This window comes from Egretta garzetta, unplaced genomic scaffold (genome assembly GCF_000687185.1).
Source record: "Egretta garzetta isolate BGI_Z169 unplaced genomic scaffold, ASM68718v1 scaffold404, whole genome shotgun sequence".
In the NCBI taxonomy this organism is placed as follows: Eukaryota; Metazoa; Chordata; class Aves; order Pelecaniformes; family Ardeidae; genus Egretta; species Egretta garzetta.
Window position 1 is genome coordinate 143143 of NW_009259323.1, and position 21229 is coordinate 164371.

Below are 21229 nucleotides of genomic sequence, written 5' to 3' on the forward strand. Positions count from 1 at the left end.
AGGGCCGTGCACCCAAGGGCACGGGGGGGCAGCGCAGCCACAGCGGCAGGCAGGACATGTCTAGTGCCCTTCACAACTGCGTGGGAGGCTGTAAGGAAGCTGCATCCCGAGAGCACTAATGGGGAGGGAAAGCACAGCTTGACATGATCAAGGGTGATTGCTAACAGAAAAGCTTCCCAAATTGGCTGTTGCAGGAAGGCTCTGATGCCCTAACCCTTCAGTGCCTGGGATTTGTGATACCCCTAATGCGCCCTGCTAGTGTTAGCACACCAGGGGACAGGCAACCACACTACAGGGCAGCTACATGGGGTTTCCATCGCTCTCACATCCATGGGTCTGAGCTGCTCTTTAATGCGGGGCAAATTATCTCAGCCCCATCCTCTGTGCATGTCTTCCTTCATAACGTTTAATTTCAAGACCATTCCCAAGCATGTATATGTGTATTTATCTGTAAGTGATGCTCTGAAAGGAAGGGTTTAGTTGTTAAGAAAACCTAGAGTATAAAACAAGAGCAATCTAGCTTTTGTTGTTTCTTCCCAGGCAGTAAAACAGAGACAAGCTTTCTTCCCAAGCACATGCATGCAAGCAGGATTCATTCTAAAACCAAAACCAAACATGCAAACAGTTACAGAACTTGTTTGTTCTTTGCTTTCTTGCGACATTTTTTTTTTCAGTCTTTTGCCTATCAAGTAACCAGATTTAATGCAGAAAGCAAGCCATTTTTAAGATAGATTTTGGGATGCAGAATAAATCTCAGGAGTTTTTTCCCCTCCAGCAACCATTTGCTGTGACCCTAGATAAGAGGGGATTCATTTAATTGTAATTATTAGCTACAGAAGGCCATAAAAAATGACAAATTGTCCATTCTAGACCTGTCAAAGATGTAAATTACTTTTTGGTTAATACTAATTTATAGCTAACAGTGATATGCAACCCAAAACAAAGCAGTGCAGCTTTCATATTTCAAAACAAGCTTGCAGGAAAACAGGCTATCCTTCCATTTGTCATGAAATGCAGAGACCCCCCCCTTGGCCCTATTGTCACTTTGGGCCTTAGAAAAGCCTTTCAGAGGACGTAAAAGGAAGTTTGGGACTCATGTGGTTATGGAGTTGGCAAAGAAAATACTTCCTTATAGATACCATCTGCTGGGCTCGTATCTTGCTTTTACAGAAGCAACACTGTGTCCTGTCATAAGGGAAATGTGAGAAATTAACTGAAATCAACCTTTCATATCTTTGAAGACCCATGATGCCAAATTCAGCGTGGATTCAGGCTGGCATAAATCTGAGAAAATGACCCTGCTGCCTGACCTTGCAGCAGCCAAGAATGCAGCCTGCACTGTAATCAGCATTTTGGAAAGCAATTGTGGAACCCCTGAGGGGCTCCAGGTTTTGAAGGCTGATGGTGAGATCAAACTGAGCAGGTGTGCAGGCTTCACTTTGCATTTAAGCAACCACAGAAAATTTGCCAGGGAGACATGGAACGTCCCTTATTTGCTATAGGCACAAAAAAAATATTTCTGGCTAAACAAACTTTTGACTAGTAACGGGAAGATACTTGCAGAGACTGTGTCTGAGTGGGATGTGCGCAGATCTACAGCAGGATGGATCTCAAGGCTAAGAAGATTACAGGCAAGCAGAAAACTCAAAAGAAAGGTAGAGCAATAAACATGTATTGGACCCTGCAGAAAACCTGAAGGATTCCCATCAGCACCAGTTGCCAATCTAGTGGGCTTTAAGAAGCCCCATGGAAAAACGTCTCATAGGAGACCATGCTGGAGCCAGATAGGTGGCTAGCAAGACTTCTGCATTTTCTGCTTCTCCTTTGTTTGCTTAGGACAAACCAAAACTCAGCCCTAGACGTACTCATACTAGCTCTTAGCTTTGCTGTGGGGTTATAGTAAAACGTACACTGCATAGACTTTTTCCACCTTTGAAAAACAGTTTAGCAGTCTCTTTCTTTAATCAAAATTTGCTTGGCAACTAGTGCAAGACCTCCTTTGGAAGCAACGCTTTGCTGCATATCATTCACATAGTACGCTCTGCCCGGCTGCAATCTCATGCGACACGGATTTACCTCATTAATGAATTGTTGCATTCAAGTGATTTGAGAGGTTTTAATTAATTTTGAACTTAAGATAACCATGCAGCTTGGAAGGAATGGAGTTTACATGTACATCTGGTCTTGAAAATATGCTTATGAGAAGTGGTAGGTTTTGACAAGCATGGAGGGAAACGTCAGCAATAGCATCAGTCAGTCACTGCGCTTGTGTGGTTAGCTGTGGCCTGACGCTGCTTGAGCTCAGGGGATTAAACAGCCTCGCTGTGCACCAGGGCTCAGAAAAGTGTAGAAAGAGGTTCAGCAAGTACTACCCTCTTTCAAACGCAATGGGAGAGGAGCAGCTTGTCAGTACAAGTATTATTCAAGCAATAGCATTGTCAGCAATATTGACAGTTCGGGGCAAAGATTCAAGAACCACCAGCTTTTGGTCAATCAGATACTAATCTTTAACAGCAGTTTTGTGACCAAGGCAAGTGAGGGAATTCCTTGTGATTTCTCCTTTTTTTTCCTGATATCCAACAAATAATAAATAATTGTTGAAATGGGTAACTTAACCTGGGCTGGTTTTTAAGTTAAATCAGTGAAGAAGTTGTTTTCTAAAACGCATCCCCAAACAGCACAAAATATCAGTTTAACAGCAGTTTAAGCACACTAGTCTCTTCTGTCATACCTATATAAATACTCCTGCACCTTTGGAGTCGTGTATTACATACCTTGCTAATGAAAGCTCTCAGAGAGGCGAACACATGCTTAAGGGCTGCTTCTGACTGCCCATTTTTGAGAAAGGCCAGATGAATATCAAAAACCTTCTTCATGAGTGGATTGTGGCCATCATTGCTTAAAAGCTGGGTCTGGAAAGCAATGAGAGAATTTGTTTTGCAGAAATGTTGTGCCTGAAGCTGGAAATGACAAAGATTATAATTTTGCAGAATTAATCACATCAATTCTTAAGCCAGATAAGGAATGGGGCCTTCAGTAAAAATATAACCAATAAATGTGACAACCAGTACAAACTTACACTAGTTGGTCAGAGGCTATTTTTATAGCAGAGAATAAAACAAAAATATTTTATCACTTTTGCATCACTAATTCCAAAACTTAACTCAATAATCTGTACAACTTTCACCAGTTGCCTAGAGTTATTTTAAATAAAACAAGCTGATACATAACTATCACACTGTTTTTTTAATTTCTTTTTATTTGTCTGACAAATTTGCAGCCAGAGAGAGAGAGAGACAGAGAGAGAGAGAGACTATCACACCTTTTCATGGGACAGATCTGTAGCTGTAGTAAGTCAGTACACTTCCCTTGTCTCCTGTAAAGTTTTGACAGTTTGCACCTTCTGGAGATATGGTAAAATGGAATTGCTTGGAAAAGACTAACATAGTTTGGTGTCAGAGTTATCTTGCCTGTGCCTGCTGTCATCCTTGCAGCCTGGCACATCATGGCTACCCAGCAAGGATGTGGATGTCCCATGTCGATAGGAGATCAATAGTCCCTATCTCATTGCCAGCCCAAGCAATCTTTGGGCTGGCTCAGATTTGTCTTGTGACATTCTATACACATCTTGTAGCAGGGCAAGTTCAGGATCCATATTTTTAACTAAACCCATTTACTCTGTCAGTAAGGACAGCATCAGCACTTTTACTGCCATATAGAGCACGCTTCTGTGCGGTAACACTGTATGACCATAAAAGCAAAGCAGAAGTCCATTAAAGCGGAAGAGAACCCAGTCTATCCTGTGGTTTGAAAATCACATTGTTTTGTGGTTCAGCCATATTCAAAAAGAGGCAACTGAGAAAGTCAAGCAAGTTTTAACTCTTGCATCTAAATCCTTCTGCTGTTGCCAAACTCAAAGGAGTAAATTTAACGTATGTACCAGGATGGCTTTTTTGCTCTGTAACAAAAAAAGATATGAAGCAGAGTATATGACAACCTTTCTCTTCATGTTGTTCAATACATCTAAAAAGGAAATCTTCACTGTGCTTACTCTGAAATCCGGAGTTGTTCTTGTGACATTACGCAAGACACATTGCTATGAGCAGGATTCCTCCAACCACACTTCGAGGAAGAGCTTTTCTGGAACAGTATTTCAGTATTTTGATGCCAGCCTGGGGTTCACTTCACCACAAAGGCTTTGATTCTCGGAGATGGCAAATGACTGCTGGGAATGCACATCGCTATATGGAGAAGACGACTTCTAGCAGTGCTACTGGTCCTATCTGAACTGGTAACCACAGCTGAAATGCCTCTGCCCCAGACACATTAATGTACAGCAATTGAAATAAATCTGGGCCTCACTTCTAGGCAATTTACGGTAGAAAACGGTGACTGTTCTAAGAATCTTAGACATTCATTTCCCTTCCCTCTAGTCCCTCCTTTCTATATGATGTACGTTTCCTCTTATTCTATTTTTGTAATGCCTATACTCATGGTATAATGTCCACATAATTTTCTCTGGTCTTGCAGTTTTGAAGAAATAGCAAGATGGCATAAGTGCATAATTAATCTGAGACTTCATGAAACACTCAGCATTTTGGAAAATAAACAAGCTGCAAATGATTTACTTTTGTAAAGCCTTCCATAATCTGCCACTCTAGGAGAACGGATCACTAAGATCAACACGCATACAGAAATACAGCACACTTTTCTACAATAATTTTGATTTCAATGCTGACCTTGAAACTCTGAGTGAAAAAAGAGATGGTGTCCAGGACTGTCAGGCACACTTCGGTGGCAATGTTGCCCTCCAGTAACGCCTGGTGCACAATATCTGCTTCTGAGGTGCCTGCATCTGCAGACGGAAAACAAATCAGGAGGAAACAGTGTTCAACACTCCAGCTCCCACAAGATCTAAATGCTGATAAGGTTCTCCTCTTGCACTTCACTGGGTTTGGGAGATGAGGTAAGAACAGCAAGATGCTGAATTTTCCAGCTCCATTCAGAGAAGCTGCCTCAGCCTGATTCTGGCTGAATATGAGCCAGCAGTGTGCCCAGGTGGCCAAGGCGGCCAATGGCATCCTGGCTCGTATCAGGAATAGTGTGGCCAGCAGGAGTAGGGAAGTGATCGTGCCCCTGTACTCGGCACTGGTGAGGCCGCCCCACGAATACTGTGTTCAGTTTTGGGCCCCTCACTACAAGAAGGACATGGAGGGGCTGGAGCATGTCCAGAGAAGGGTAACAAAGCTGGGGAGGGGTCTGGAGCACAAGGCTGATGCGGAGCGGCTGAGGGACCTGGGGTTGTTTAGTCTGGAGAAGAGGAGGCTGAGGGGAGACCTTATCGCCCTCTTCAACTGCCTGACAGGAGGGGGGAGTGAGGTGGGGGTCGGCCTCTTCTCCCTGGTAACGGGCAATAGGACGAGGGGAAATGGTCTGAAGTTGTGCCAAGGCAGGTTTAGGTTGGACATTAGGAAAAATTTCTTCACTGAAAGGGTTGTCAGGCACTGGAATGGGCTGCCTAGGGAAGTGGTCGAGTCCCCATCCCTGTAGATATTTAAAAGACGGGTAGACGAGTTGTTTAGGGACAGGGTTTAGTAGGTGGGATGGCAGGGTTAGGGTAACAGTTGGACTTGATGATCTTAAAAGGTCTTTTCCAACCTAAATGATTCTATGATTCTACAACCAACATCAGTTATTTCCCCTTAATCTCACTGTCTTTAAAGCCAGACAGAGAACAAGGTGTCCAAGTTGTATCCGCAAAAGGGAAACAGCAAGCTGCTTCAATGGGGCAAAACTCACGCATGTGGAAAGGCTTAGAGCAGATCACAGGTCAGCTCTCCTGCCTGCCCTGCTCGCTACCCAAACAAGGCGTCGCCTGCATACACACTCAGCCAAGGAGCTGAGCCAAGACAGGCAAAAGGAAAAAGCCACTCAAGTCATAAGTCCCAGGGGCGACTTTTAACGGTCTGGCTTTAATGTCACCCCCACCAATCTAGGAACATTGCAGGGAGCAGCAGTGACCACTGTAATTCTGCAGAGTTTGAATATCCTGAAGCAACAAGCAGCAAGTGGAAAATGGTTAGATGCAGTTTTCAGCAGGCTAATACTCCACAGTTCCACTTTGCTCTGCTGTACATACTGTGGTTGAGCGTGAAGGAGGTCTCCAAGCTGCCCAGATGCTGGAGCCGCACCTGCATCCCCCCAGCTCTGCTGCGGAGTGCTGGCATCGTCTGGGATTTCCTATCAGCTGCTGTGTGCTTGGATAACCAGGCGTCATGCACCCTGCAAAGGGGAAGTAAAGACTGCGGGTCTGGACGAGCAGCAGCAGCCACACCACTACAGGATTACATGAGGCACCAGGATGGAGACCTGGCCTCCCTCCAACGCACTAATCTGGTTTATCCCAGACAATCCCAGCGGGACTGACCAGGCTACCCTGGTCTCGCCTGTGCCAGATGGCCCTAGAGCTAACGAAACAGCAGTGCTGCTGCTGAGGGAGCAGCGATGCAGCCGTGCCTCGTGTCTCACCTGCAGCCGACTGCGGGGGACACTGCCAACCTGCGCGGGCAGCCAGGAGCGCCTGGACCTGGGGGTCTCATGCAGGAGCTGGAGGGGAGGGAAGGGGCAGGGTGCTAAGATGAGGGGACTCTGCTTGCGGCATGGCACTGAGCAGAGCCCCAGCCTCGCAGGCTTCCTGCCTGCTTGGGTTTGCCCAGTGTGGGTGTGCATGCTCCCTTCCTGCCTCGGCTGCAGTAGGGAGTACGGGGACGGCCCCCCCCTGGACAGAAGAATATAGTACCTGGCAATATTTCTTTTCCCCACGTATCTGAAGTGAAATAAACACACCCTAGAAAGAAAGTAAAACACGTATCTGTTAAAGATCCTGCAGATCAGGAACGATCTAGAACATTTAAAATGTACCCTGTCCTCATCCGCAGAGACATTCCTCTGCATGAGGGTTTGGGTCTGAATTTACAACTCACTTGACCTCTCACCCTCAGTTTCCAAACCCTATCGCACATCCCTGTCTCCTCACCCATCTGTTCCACCAAACCCGTTGCAAAGCAGAGGCTGTGCTGTGAGCCCCGCTCACCTGTGGGTGGTGTGACACCCTCTGCACAGCCCGGACCAAGCACAGTGCACCACCCACTTCACTGTGCTCCCTCGATATACACTTCTTTCTCCTCAGAGGCCAGACAGCTCTAGTGCTGCACAGGACTGCGTGCACCCTACAAGGCACACTGCACTCATGTCGTCTTCTTGGACAATGCTGCCCGCACAAAGGCATGGTGTTTGAATTGCAGCCTCATGATACTCACTCCAGAAGCACAAGGACATTGATCAGCTCTTGGGGGGAGAATTTGTTCCAGTAAGCTAAAAGAGTATCTGAAAAAAAAAAAAAAAACAGAAACAACAAAAACCAGTGCACTGAGATTAAAAAAAAAATAAAAAATTAAAGGGGGACCTTACAGACCAAAACTCTGGCTTCCTGGTCTTTCTGGCTTCCCCCCAGTGAACAAGAGCCACCAACCTTCAGAGATCATCTTCACAATGTAGAGGTAGCACATCAGGAGTGTCCGGATCTCAAACTGGTCCAGCCGGCTGCAGTGCGACACGCTGCTCCTCGTGGAGCTTCTGCGGATCTAAGGGGACACGGATATGACATGGAGGCCAGTGGCCCCGGATGCCTGGGCTGTGCCAGAGTGGAGTGCAGGGCCAGACGCCGTGCAGCGTGGGCACAGCAAACCTGGCACACACCAGATGTGCCAACACTCCTCCTGTCCCCCCACAGGTGCACCCCTGCATGCTTTGGAGACATCTCATCCTTTGGGGTTGCTGCCCATCCAGTGATGAGCAATCTGGAAATTCTGGACACGTGGCTGAATGCTTCTCTGCCAAGAAAAAAAATATCTGGGCAGAGAACGATGACTTATCCAGAAAAACGTGCGGCAGCCCCACTTTCACTTCCCCTGCTCTCTGCCACGTCTAACCTCCCGGACATTTCTGAAGTCAGTTCTTGTCCAACAAAATAGTTCGTTAGCTGCCATATTTTAAAGCAAGAATCTAACTTTCTGTTAAAGATGTACACTTCAAAACAAAATGTCAGTTATTAGAAAACCAGGAAGTTTCAGCTTAAGAAAATAACTTTTCCCTTCCTTCCCCAATTTTTGGAAGTGTCTCTTGGTTTTCCTCCTATTTAGCGACTTAAGCAAAGATAAGTGAAATCCTGCTGGTGAGTCAATCTGTGTGGGAAAGGCTTGGGCATTGTGTGATGATAAACATGACTTCTAAAGCTTTACGAAATTATTTTTGCATTCTCTGTGCTCACCCTAGCCGTATCCTCCGACAAATGATTAAACTCTAAGCAGGATGCTTCTCTGAAAGCTGTGCCTCACATGTTTGGAGAGCGATCCACAGATCTTACTTGTTGTCTATTCTGGGACAAACTGTGGATATGAGTCATAATAAAACAGAATTAAACATTCAGTTTAGAGTTGGAGATACAGTGCTATAGCCAGAGCTTTGCTGTTGACCATGCCAAACTATTCAGTCAGCACACAACTCACTCCAGGGGAACAGGCGATAAGCAACATGTCTACCTCTGTAGAGCAGCGTTGAAGCTGTGCCTCTCCATGTGGCATTGCTATTACCTGGTTTTGTGGATACTGCATTCCCTAACAGGAAAGCTATTATCAATGACTCTGAAAAACGTACCTTCAAGGATGTCTAGCTGTGGGGAAGAGCTAAGCTGCAAGCAATAACGTTTTCTGCAAACCCTGCCAGCAGGACTGAAGCATACGCCTGGAGTTTTGCTGAATATGAACAGTTTGATAGTCAAGTGTTTGGCTATACTTGGTCTTGTAGCTTTGTGATTTGTGTGGGAGAGCTTGAAAGGCCCCACCTCGCCTAAGCATGTCAGGACACAGCCAGCGGGAGCCCAGACAATCTTTGTATTGCTTGTAAGGGCCAAAGGTTTTAAAGATGTATCAATGATTCAAGCCAACTCAAGATATCTGGAAAGCGCCTTGAGGAAAACCAGGGGCTGGTTTGCACAAATACCTGATTTCCATGCGTGTACTGTGCCAACAAGGAGAATACACCCTGTTTGAACAGTGGGGTCAGAGCTCTTTGTGGTGTGATTGTGGTCACCTTCTGTGAGTCTGGGGCTGTGGTTATTAGCCTGTGCTGATTTTCTTACAAATAGCTCATCTTCCCTTAAGTCAGCGGTCACTGGCAAGCTCACATCGCAGTGCTTTGCTTCCCAGCTGTGTGTGGAAACCAGTCCCCAGCACCATGCACTGGGGACTGGCCAGGATCAGACCCATCCATGCACAGGGCGCACGTCTGAGTATGGATAAGCACACCATGGGAGCAGAGATTTTTTTCCCCATGGATTTTGCCTTTTATCTTTGTTAAATAATTTGTCAACTGTTATATTTTTGGCTCAGAGATGTTTAAAGAGGGAAGGCGTACCAGACCCATGAGTCTGACCTCCTCTGTTAGACACGAATCTGTTTCCAAACAGATATTTATAGGCTGGCTTTTTGCGAGTGTTACCACAGGGAACTCCTTTTCCCTCCCCCTTATTTAACACAGCCTACAGACTGGTGCAGTAAGCACTGTTCTTTCTAATCCCAGATACGTTACATTTTCACTCTGATCCGGGGAACCAGTTGCCCCTTCCGAGTTCAGGGATCCTTTCGAGTCCTCTCGCTTTATCACATGGCCATTTGGAAGTGCTGCTCCACAGGCTGAAAAAAACCCCAAACCCCACAATTAACCCCTTTGCATTCCTCAGTGCATCATGGAGAGTGAGTGGAGGGTGTGATTTGTACAGCACAGACAGGACTTGCCAGAGCCCCATGTCAAAAGCTAATTAAATCTGGAAAGGACAGTTGGGGTGACACCACATCCAGGGAAAAGCATGCAAACTCTGAGAGGTCTTTTGGCAGATGACTATTTCAGGTTTTGGGTAATGGGTTTTGGGGCTGGTAATACTAACGTTCAAAATAAATGGGAAAGTTAAAGTTCAGAAAAATCAATTTACCTGGATCTTTGTCTGCGATCAGGCTGGATCTGTTTGAGGGGGACGTAAAACTGCACATGAATTCATCCCTGGATGCCTGTAAAGCAATACAAGGTTTTTGTAACCAATGAAAGATAACACCTATTTTCTTATAGAAGAGAACAATGAAATAAAAAAGGCAAATTAGAGCAGCTTCTAAAACACAAATGGGGGAGGAATCTATTTCCTTACTTCCATAACAAGGAGACAAATGACTTGGGAAGGAGCACAAAGAATAGCAGAGCATATTAAAGTAAGGCATATCAGTTTTTTCTCTTTTGTTTTTCATCATTTGAGTTGAAATTTTGAATTGCTTGTCTCAAATTATTATTTTTTTTTATTTTATTGTTGTTTTGCCCCAAACAAGGAAGAAAGTCTAGTTGGCAAGGCTTAGCCCGCCTGGGAACCACACACAACCCTCAGGCAGATGGGCAACTCCCCAGAACAGCTGCTGGAGTCCGAGGCTGAGTCCTGTTGCAACTCATTGCACCCGGAGGGACTTAACTCACAGCACTACGCATACCGTAAAGAAACATGTTGAACGATAGCAAGCAAAAGGGCAGAGACATTGTACCCAGTGCTGCAGAAATAACAAAGTCACAGGAAAAGCCAAATTAAAAGAAACAAGCATGTTAGGGAGCTGTGGGGAGAAGAAAAACATGCTTGTTTCTAAAGCTGAGCCTGGCTGCAAGGCAGTGGAAGTCACACAGGGGGTGTGTGGGGAGGGGAGGACAAGGAGGAGGGCAAAGAGGCATTGCTGGGCTTTACTCACAGGGCTGGAGGCAGCCGTGCAGGAGTAGAGCGCCTCGCGGCTGGCCACTCGCTGGAGGTTCTCCAGGAGCAGCCCAAACAGCGGCAGGTAGAGCTGGGCTATTTTTGCCTGCTGGTTCTGAAAAAAGACAGGGAGAAAAATGTAGGTAAGAGCCCAGGCTGTCAATGGAGTGAAAAAGGGAAACTCTGGAGCCAAACCACATATACATATATATATATATATATATATATTTGCACACTGTATATGGTGTCAGAGAACATGGGTTGGTTTGGCTTCTCATCTCCACTTCCAGAGCTGCCAGGTAGGTATTACCCTTCCAGCAGCAAGCTTGGGACATTCAGGGATTTTGGGAGCTCACTAACATTCCCAGTCATACAGGAGGTATGACAAAACAAATCCCGGATTTCCTAACTCTTTAACCAGCACTTCACTCACATGGCTTGATTTTCAAGTGCCACACCCAGGAATAATGCCATAAAACCATTTGCTCCTCACCTGCTGCTGGCTACTGCTTCAAGTCAGGACTTTTCCATAGCAAATGCTTCTAGTTAAATCAGTTTGTAGGAACAGACTAATTTGGATTAAGTGATACAGATCAAAAATGGTCTGGTTAACGTCTTCCAAATGCAGGGCTCTCTTACATCCAATTATTTTTTTAAAAAATTTATTATTCTGGACGTGACAGAAAGTTTAAAAAAAATAAATGTAAAGCTTGCTAATTGAATGGCACATTTTGACTGATACAAGTCTCTGTTTTTTTCTTCTGATTCAGTGTGACAAAAGATAAAAGAAAACTTGAAAATGCCCGTGGATTGAGAAAACCCTCTCCCAGCTATTGATGGAGCTGGAGTTTTCCTGGCCAGTGATACTGCAGCAACAGACCCTGCCACATTCAGCCTTGTCCTGCCCATGATGTGATTTTTTTTGCTCCCATCTTGGGACACCAGCTGAGCATCCTGCCCTGGCTCCAGGCAGTTTTCTGGCCACACAGGAACAGCACAACACACAAAAATCCAATGGGACAATTTTAAGACAGGTGGTGTTTTTGAAGAGACAGGGAATATGCTGCATGCCGAGGCCAAACAGCTCCTGAATTAATGTGAGGGTTTTCAGGCACCCAGAAGAGCAGAAGCAGGCTGCCTCTGACCCAGTCTTGGCAGAGAGCTGGCAAATCTCTCGTGAAATATCAAGTCTTGCCAACTACCACGAGTTGCAGTTTTGTTTCCAGGCTGTGCAAGTCACTGGGGATCCTCACTCCAGAGAAAAACAAGCCCACCTCTCGCTCAGCCCTTCTGAACAGGCAGAGAAGGGAGAGGAGAGGAGCTGGCTCTGGGTTCATGCAGAGGGCAGGAGCTCTGGGCACATCCGGGTCACTTCTCTCACCCTTCGTGCCCAGGACGCTATGCACATTCCTGGATTAAACCCAGGAATGCAGCACACTAGGAGAAATCTGAAGAGCTAAACTCTAAACAGAGGCATGTTTTCAGGCTAGAGCAAGGACAGGTAGTGTCTGCACAGGTAGCTCAGCATTTTCAAGGACAGATGGGTCAGCAGGGATCAGCATCAAGGAAGAAAACAAACCCATCTCCGGGCTCTTTCAGCAATACCACATGCTGAGCCTCTGATTGAAGAAAGCTGAAAACTACCCAGTGGAAATCCAGCATCTCATGAGAATCCAGGTCCTCTCTTCTGATCCACTAATTAGTAAAACATGCAGCTGACTTGTAACAGAGATCAGTCCTGTTTCCTAATCATAGTATATCAATGCAGGATATTAATTTAAGCCCAAGACCAGAACAACATTGACGTTGCTTAATTTTGTTGAACAGCCTCTTGGCTGAGACACTCTCAAGTTCCTTAATGGCTCTGAGCTTTATTATCTAAATACTCAGCATGAATAAGAGCGCTGCACTTATCTGACTGCATTGTATGTGTTCCTAGATCATTTCTCAGAGCTATTCTTGTAATGCCACAACTATCAGCTACTTACAACAGTTCCCTAAAAAGTAAAGAGAATACCCTTGGTGCACCATACAAGATCTAAAACTCTGATGTGTGTGTTTTCATAAAATACAAGAACATTACTTTTAAAAGCCAACAAAATATGCCTGACCTTGTGCTGGTATCTGTTGTCGAAGGCATGCTTTATCAAGAGATTCTTTAAGACTGAGATGGCCGTATATCTGATATCGTAGTTATCCTGCAAGGCAACAGAGGCTTCTCTGAGAAGCATCCCCACCAGGAAATGATGCCTGCAATACTCATCAGTTAAACTGTATTCAAGATTTACATCTGAAAGAAACAGCAAGGCAATGGTTAAGGGAACTGTTCTGAGGATCTGTTCAGAGCAAAACATAACAGTAATGTAAGCCAAAACAGTCTGCGAGTAGGGTTCATCACTCTCTCTCCTACAGTGCACTGGTCTTTTAATAAAGCCTGAACTGAGTCCAGTTTTCTCCACCACTGAGTTAAGTCCTACCAAAGAACTTGGCATCTTCCAGTTCAGGCAAACCATTAATTTCAGCCCTCACCATTTCAGCAGCAGCTAAATGAAGGATTTCTGCAGTGTGACGCTTTGCACAGCTTAGCGCTCTGGAGAGTAATTTGTAAAGTCAAGAGGTGGATGAAACAGGGAAAGACAGCATGACTTACTGCCTGGGGGCTGCCTTGCTCCTTACTGGGGGCGATCCTGTACATGTCCCAACTACCCAGGCAGTGGAGGTGCTAACCTCCACAGAGCAGCTATGAGGGTGGTAACGGGCAGTGGAGATGGTGCGTTTACCACGGTCGCCCGGCCCCAGCAGTGCCGTCTCTGCAGCTTGTTCCACATCCTCTGTGAAATCTGCATTCCTCCTCGCCAGGTTAGAGAGCAGAGCAAAGACAAATACTCCTATGGGGATGAGGGATGCAAACAAGGACATGGTGCCACGTGACCACTACCGCATCCTCCAGCAGTTTACACAGCTGGGCCTTCCAGCCCCGCTGCAAGAACCGGGGAGCCAGGGCAGGGTTCCAGGCAGTTGCTTGCCAGAATCTGTGAAACTCCCTTAGCTTCCCACCAGCAGATATTGAACATAGCTCCTTAACAGATGCACTGACTGCCAGGAGAAAGGCAGCTCAGTACCTAATCACCTTGATGAACTTAACTTGTACCCTGCATCCCACATAGATTCAGGCTATGTACTGTGATCAAAAGAGCAGCTGCTACAAGGGTAAGGTGTCTTTTTCACTGACCTGCTTAGATAATGCAGCAGAGAAGCAACAGAGACAGATTTCAGTGCAGGGTGCGTGTGCACTCGGGCTGCTATGAATGACCTTGCCCTGACACCGTTATCTCTGTCAGATTACCCATATGCCTAATAAGAGCTGCAACCGGCACCATCTGACTGTTGCATTATGGCACTGAGCCTCCCAGAGGGATAACCCCAAAGCCATGCGTTCTTCCCCCAAAGGGCACAAATGCTATCTGCTCAGCTCAGACTTTTTTCTTTTGAAAACCCCACAGGTGTGAAAGTTTTTCTGTGGTAAGGCGGGGTGCATACACACAGCTTTGAAAATCACAGCCAAACGGTTTCATCAGCTCTGTGGCTGCAAAAGATATTTTTACGTTCGTTGATTCAGAAGTAGCATTTACTGGTTTGTCAAAGTCTGATTCAGAGGAAAAAGAAAGCAATCTGGAGCATTATCTACCTTTCATTGTTAGTCATGTTAGCAAATGCCTAAGTGTCACACATCATGGTTATTTCATTAGTTGGATGCAAGCTAATTGATTGGAAGCTGCGTGTTTAATTTGACATTTAGAAGATCCCAGTTGGACCTACCTACTGAAGTGAACCGTTCCACAGCAAATGAAAAAAAATCTAATTCATATGTAAAAAGAAAAGGGACAAATAAAAAGACAGCAAAAATAAACAGGAACATGTAATGATCTAAATCTTGGAGAAATGGGACAGTATGTTATGTTTTAGTATTATCTGTAAGGCTATTGCTTAACTCCCAGCTTCTGACAATCTCTTGGGTTCTTTGCTATCACAAGATTGCAAAAACAATTCTGTGCTGCTGGTTGTGAGGACAGGCTCAGGAGTTTGCTCTGGCTGATGAAACACACATGTCCCCCTGGCGAGGCAGCAGAGACACAGACCAGCAACCAGCCTTATTAGTTGAGATGTTTCAGGGAAACTGCTCCAAGATGCAATGTTCCAGCTCAACAGGATGTGGTCACAGGGATGTGCTCTGCCTGCAGGCCTGTCTGCACCAGCTTCTGCTGCAGAAACCCTCTTTATCCACCTTCCTGGGGCTATTCCTTCTTTTTCCAGAAACATAGTAGGGGGCTGAGCACATCCCCTCTCTTCATTCAAGTAAGATAATAGAGAGGTGAGGCACGCCAGCAGGGTATCTGCTTGGTGATGTGCACATCATACCTCCACATCTCTGAATCCGCTGCCCCTTGTAATCACAGGTCTGTCCATAAAACCAGACACATTTGCAATGAAGATGCATCGCTACATGCCACTACCACAGGAAGCAGAGCACAGGCACTGCTGCAAAGGCACTTCTGCTCCCTGCAGATAGGCTGCTGAGACGTGTGTGAATCACAATTGCTACCACTATTTAAAAATATGTAGCTTAAAAATAAAACCTCAACTGGTAGGTCCTAAAACAGAGGAGGAAAGATGAGCTGCTCTTCTAGCTTTTGAGTTGAACCATCGCAACTGCAAAGGTGAATGTTAACCAAGAGAGAGCACCCTTATGTTATCATGCCATAAAAAGGAACGGGGAAACACTATGGTTGTGTGCTTTTCTCTCTCTCTCAGCCATTTCTAGCACTTTGTTAAACTATGCCAGGCAAGTAGCCAAACTGATATAAATGTAAGATAAGCAGCTGGTCCAGAAAGCTCTGAGCAGTCAGAAACATACCAAAATAAAGGCAACTTGACTGTTTCTGTTGCTTCTGCCACCTGGATGCAAAGGGAACCACTTTGGAATATGGCTGCACCCTGAGGCACAACTAAAGATCCCCTCGCCTGCATCAGAATAAATCCACTGGGCTTTCACACAGGGGAATCCCAAACCTCACTCTCCCCTCCAGTACTTACCTTGCCAGGCTATTAGCACCCAAACCTGGCAATCTTTACTGCATTTATCTAGCAGATATGACAAATCAGGACCCAGAGAGAACGAGGTTATGTCTATAGCAATCTCAGGAGGCTGGCAAGGCACACTGCTGGGCTCAGCGCTATGTGTTTGCAATGTCCTGGGCAGCACAGTGCCTCAGCTCAGCCCCTTGCAAAACCCCGTCTGCCCTGTGGTGAGCAGCACCAGGACCAAAGGGGACACAGCGTGACAGCGAGAGCAGCCTGGATACATGGTGGTGCCGCAGTACATATGCCCTTGGTACGTGCGAAGGATTGGCACGGGCTCAAGTTCTCCACTGGCTGCCCTCAGCCCAGGTTTGAGTACAAGCTTGAATACACTGCGCACTGCCATACTCTTGTTCAAACTGAAAGCTGAAGGTAACCTAAATCACCTTCTTGCGGCCACAAAGAGAGCTGGCAGTGGAGCAGTGAATTCAATCTGTTCTCCTATATCTCCATTCTCTACAGCACTGATCGATGAGACACCCTACTTCTCAGGGGATGCTGACACTCAAAGGATTACCACTTGCAGTTTGTGTATTTACTGAAATACGGGCAGCTTCTTTTGGATATTGTTAGTCCCATGCAAACTTAAATATAGGAAATACTGAAAAGACTGATTGCATACCATTCTGGAGCAAAATGATGCAACCCTGCCAGAACAGTGTCTTTTCCTGAGGTTAATGTAAATCAGGATAGCCAGGACATAAATTTCCTTGACACCAAACCAAATACCATCTGCTCAGAAGCCATCAAGACTAATAAATTATAGCTCTCTAGGCAGTCTCTTGAGAAAGGACATACCTTGAACTCTTTGCAGCTTGGGTTTGGAAAAGGTCATTGGTAAGTTCAGAGGAATGTAGTGCTCATGATTGCAAATGGTTTGAAGAAACTCAAACTTGTATTCAACCAACAGCTGAGAAAAAAAAAAAAAAAAACCAACAAACAAAACTACGTTTTCAGTTTGACTCATTTGCTTCCAGTTCAATGTGTTTGCTGCACAAGGACTAGGGAATCTAAATAGCATTTGGTGAAATTCAGTAATAATTGGCAAATTTTTGTGTTGTTCCCCCTAAGTGCCAGTGCATGTGGCTGTTGCTTGGGACTTCTCTACCTTTTTGATCCAGATGATTACCCAATTCCACCTTTAGTTCTGAATCTTTACACTGTTTTAAAGCTTAGCTGCATACAGGCTCTCGGCCCAGACAGAGGTCTCTGTCTCCCAAAGACTTTGCATGAGCAGCATCTAAAAGGCCTCCAGGAGCTGTACAAACTAATCTCTACAAAGCTTTGACTGACGTAGATATATACAACTGCAAACCACCTTTCAAGAAACACTGCTTACCTTAGGGTCTTTAGGACTGAATCCAGAAACGTAATCATTTATCAAGTTAAAAACAAATCCTCTGTCCATAAACGTCAAACAACGCTGAAGGAAAAAATAGCAGCATGTGACCAATTATTAAAAAAAAAAAAGCAATCATCCTAAATCATCTCCATACTACCATCCTGCCAGCAGCCAGATTTGATCCTTTAGGCTGCTGCTGACTTTCCAAAATGTACTTGGTCCTGTTTCTCTGAAATTATGTGGATGACCTCACTTAAGTCTCCAAGGGACAATAGAAATATTTAAATGAGAGCACATATATTTCCTCTCAGGTTTTGAACAGTTACCAGGCATGACTGAAAACCCTAGGTAACATACAGAGTATCGTAGCCTCTCTCTTGGAAAGAGAAAGTTTCTTTCCTAGGAAAGCCTATCCCCTCCAGAGTTTTCATCACTGAAGAAACCAAAGAGATTATAAAGTACAAACACTTGCTTCCTGCTTATTTCTCATTGTTGGGGCTTTTTTCCTGATAAAAGCCTGGGAGAAGGAAAGAAACTGCTGACCTTCAGGAAGTTAGCCAAGCTAAAATTGACATTCCTGGACTCTTCGGGGATTTCGTTATAGCGAATGGTCACATGAGGAATGATGGCAAGCAGCAACGAATGCAGGGCATGCTGGTAGGAGTCCGGGAACCGCTGGCCTCTGGGCAGCTGAAACCAAAAGCATGTCAAACATCAGTGCTGCAAGCCAGCAGCTGGGGAGAACAAAGCGTGGGCACAAGTTCTCTTTAGCACTTGCTTATGTTGTTTCCTAATAAAACACTGGCACAAAGAAAGCACTGGCTGAAACTGCAGTAGCTGGTAACAGAAAAGGAGGCTGCACGAGCCATAAGGAGATCTGGAATTTTTAAATTACAATTGAGGGTGAAAAGGGGAAGAAAAGAAAAGTGAAGTAGGAAAAAAAAAAAAAAGGAAAGATCTGGCTAGTTGTTCAGCTTGTCATGGTTTCTTTAAATAAAGAGTTGCATAGCTTTTCAGAAAAGCTTTTGGAGGAGAGTTTGTTTGTGATGGGTCTGTAACGCAGCATCAGACAAATTTATTTTTACCTTGATTTTGTTTTCTTCCAGTAGGTACATTGCCATTGACTTTGCCAGTGCTTCAAAGAAAAACCACGAGTACTAGAATGAACAAAGAATACTATTATTTTTCTCAGCAGGATCAAACATGTTTGACTATGTGGGGAAGCAGCAGTGTAGGAGGGAGAGCTCACATTCAAGTGGCATTTTGTAAGCACAGCTGTGCTTGCACAGGTAGGTTGGCATGGGTGCCTTTGCTACCTGGAGGAGTCCTGCCAGCTGTGGGGTGGGAACAGCTCCATCCCCTCTGCACACCAACGGAGCCTGCAAGGAGCCAGCAGAGTCTGGGGTGCAAGCCCAGCAAAGGCCCAGAGAGACAGAGATTCAATCTGTCTCCTGTGAGTCACCCCTGTATGGCTTGAATAAAACAGACAAAACTGGCAAAATGAAAAGCCCTTTGCTGTGTCCTGCTATGAGCCTTAACACAGCCAGGTTCCTTGCAAGAATTCATCACTGTTTTAAGGGGACAACCTCAAGGACATGGAATCGAGGAGCTGCTCTGGTAGCTTTGCTCATGCAGCAGGTGAAAGTGTTGGGCTTTATATGAGATCCCCTTTTCCTCCCTTCCACCACCATTGACAGCCAAGTACTGCCAATACTTCACCTTGAGTAGCTTATTGATGGCTAGAAAATCTGCAGACTGCTTCAGGATTGTGGCCATGGAAAGGACCAGGATTTCATGGGTCATCTTCGCCTGCGTGACACTGGGTTTCTCAGCTCGGAAGACATACTGAGGCAAGAGGAATAGCATCAGCAGTGTGCCTGCTCCCAGCAGGGAGTTTTGCAGAGCGGTGTGTCATGACTGACCTTTATAAAGGAGCGCAAGTAGTGGTCTAGACCTTCTTCATGGCACTTGGACACAATGTGCAGAAGAACCCTGTGGAGAAATGTGGTTTGTGTTCAGCACGCAATGCAAGGGCAAGTTCCTCCAGCTCATGAAAGCAGACACCATTCTGTCCCATCCTGCTCAACCCCAAAAGCCTCACTGCTGCCACAGCCTGATTTGCAGAGTCATACTTGCAGGCTAGCGCCCCTCACGGCTCCTGAGGCTGCACCATCCCTGCCACAGCACAGCCCCTCTACAGAGTACTCAGAGCTGAGGTGGCTAAAGCCTCTTCTCCACTTTGGTGCCAGCCCAGGTGTCGCCCAGACCAGCTGCCTTCAATGCTCGAAGCTCCGTGCATGAGGAAGAGAAGTGGAGCATTTCTTGGCAGTGGACATATCCTATTCTTTGGCCTCTGTGCATGCCAGGATTAAATCCTGTCGCTACTTAAATTCACATGGCAGTGAGCATTAGGCACCTGAACAATGCTCAGGTGTTAGATAAGGTCAAAACCAAAACCATTAAGTTAACCTGCTCCACATCCAGTTCTCTTTGGTTGTATCTATGGACCTGCTATACGGACAGCAAGCCCACTTGTCCCTCCTGCAAACACTAGATTCATCTACACTGTACAGCTTATCGTGTGTTGAGTCTGCCCTCACTGGGAGCCCTTTCCTAATGATAATACAAGTGACAATGAACAACTACACTACTACATCAAGTTTGCAAAACGAACACAAACCCCCCACAGAATCTCTGCTGAGAAGTGGGGAAAAAATTCTCAATTGTTGTTATACTCCGATACCTTCCTGCACCTGAATTTATTAATTCTGGAAGGCTCTTTTTTTACTGAATTTACATCATATGTTCCTTGTTACATGCACTGGATTAGATTTGGTCTGTTGCCTTGCAGTTCACTGGGGACAGACAGACCCTGGAGAACATGCCAGCCCTCTGGAAGCACTCCAGGCAGCTGATGAAGGCAGCAAATGCCTGGTTTCCGCAGCCAACATTGGGGATTTACATTCCAGTCCCAGCCAGAAGGAACAACAAACTATGGTACATTGTCACAGACCCCACAGGCCAAACCACAGGGAGGAGTTTACAAGCCATTTATCAGATAAAGTGGGTTTTAAATTCCACTCTGAAAGTCTGGATGAGAAAACAGTTGTCATTAAACAGAAAGCTACCGACAAACTGGAAAGCATCAGGCCAAGATTTGAAAAAATCCCTGGAAGTTGGGAGCTGGTCACCCAGCGGGCAGCTGGGGTCACTTGTTCCCCTGTCCTTGCCCTCTGGTGATTCAAGTGGAGCAGGACTGCAGTGCTCTGGGCAGAAGTCCCCACAACCTGCGCCACAGGGCACAGGACTGCAATTGCAATGGTCCCGCATCTCTGGGGGATCAGGGCTCAGCCTCCGACCTCCGGTTTCATGGAGCAAGATGCTTTTGGTACATGGATGCACGGTACCTCCTGGAGCCAGAGGAAGAGCTCCATGGAGTGGCATCCAGCATCACCCTTTGCACTGCAGCACTTCACAGAGGCAGAACCACGGGAGGGAGATGCATGGTTTAATGCATCCAGCTGCTTAGGGGTGTCGTGGCCAGAGCTAGGCAGGAAAGATGCTTTTGCAGCATTGGGTCCCTTTGGGCCCCCACACGGCAGCGGCTTAGAATCATAGAATCGTTTAGGTTGGAAAAGACCTTTAAGATCATCAAGTCCAACCCTTAACCTGACCTTGCCATCCCACCACTAAACCATGTCCATAAGCACCTCATCTACCTGGCTTTTAAATACCTGCAGGGATGGGGACTCCACCACTTCCCTGGGCAGCCCCTTCTGTGAAGAAATTTTTCCTAATGTCCAACCTAACCCTGCCCTGGCACAACTTGAGGCCGTTTCCCCTCATCCCATCGCCCATTCCCTGGGAGCAGAGCCCGACCCCCCCGGCTCCCCCCTCCTGTCAGGCAG

The 21229-nt window shown here is 45.9% G+C and overlaps 1 protein-coding gene across 4 annotated transcripts in view; it reads right to left on the reverse strand.

Annotated features, from left to right (window-relative positions):
- Window positions 1–21229, reverse strand: part of DOCK11 (dedicator of cytokinesis 11) — a 64965-nt gene that overhangs the window by 19634 nt on the left and 24102 nt on the right. For 2 of the 4 annotated variants that reach the window (XM_035892149.1, XM_035892148.1), the window contains exons 22-39: window positions 19244–19313; window positions 19041–19166; window positions 18407–18478; window positions 17865–18011; window positions 17319–17402; window positions 16778–16889; window positions 14660–14698; window positions 12952–13130; window positions 10839–10955; window positions 10049–10124; window positions 9649–9752; window positions 7532–7643; window positions 7320–7386; window positions 6800–6847; window positions 6529–6606; window positions 6140–6282; window positions 4740–4855; window positions 2775–2912 (exon numbers count right to left, since the gene is read on the reverse strand). In XM_035892149.1, the coding sequence (XP_035748042.1) occupies window positions 2775–2912; window positions 4740–4855; window positions 6140–6282; window positions 6529–6606; window positions 6800–6847; window positions 7320–7386; window positions 7532–7643; window positions 9649–9752; window positions 10049–10124; window positions 10839–10955; window positions 12952–13130; window positions 14660–14698; window positions 16778–16889; window positions 17319–17402; window positions 17865–18011; window positions 18407–18478; window positions 19041–19166; window positions 19244–19313 (1828 nt within the window). The remainder of the gene's footprint in view (window positions 1–2774; window positions 2913–4739; window positions 4856–6139; window positions 6283–6528; window positions 6607–6799; window positions 6848–7319; window positions 7387–7531; window positions 7644–9648; window positions 9753–10048; window positions 10125–10838; window positions 10956–12951; window positions 13131–14659; window positions 14699–16777; window positions 16890–17318; window positions 17403–17864; window positions 18012–18406; window positions 18479–19040; window positions 19167–19243; window positions 19314–21229) is intronic. The other 2 variants (XM_035892150.1, XM_035892151.1) reach the window with 2 other exon arrangements.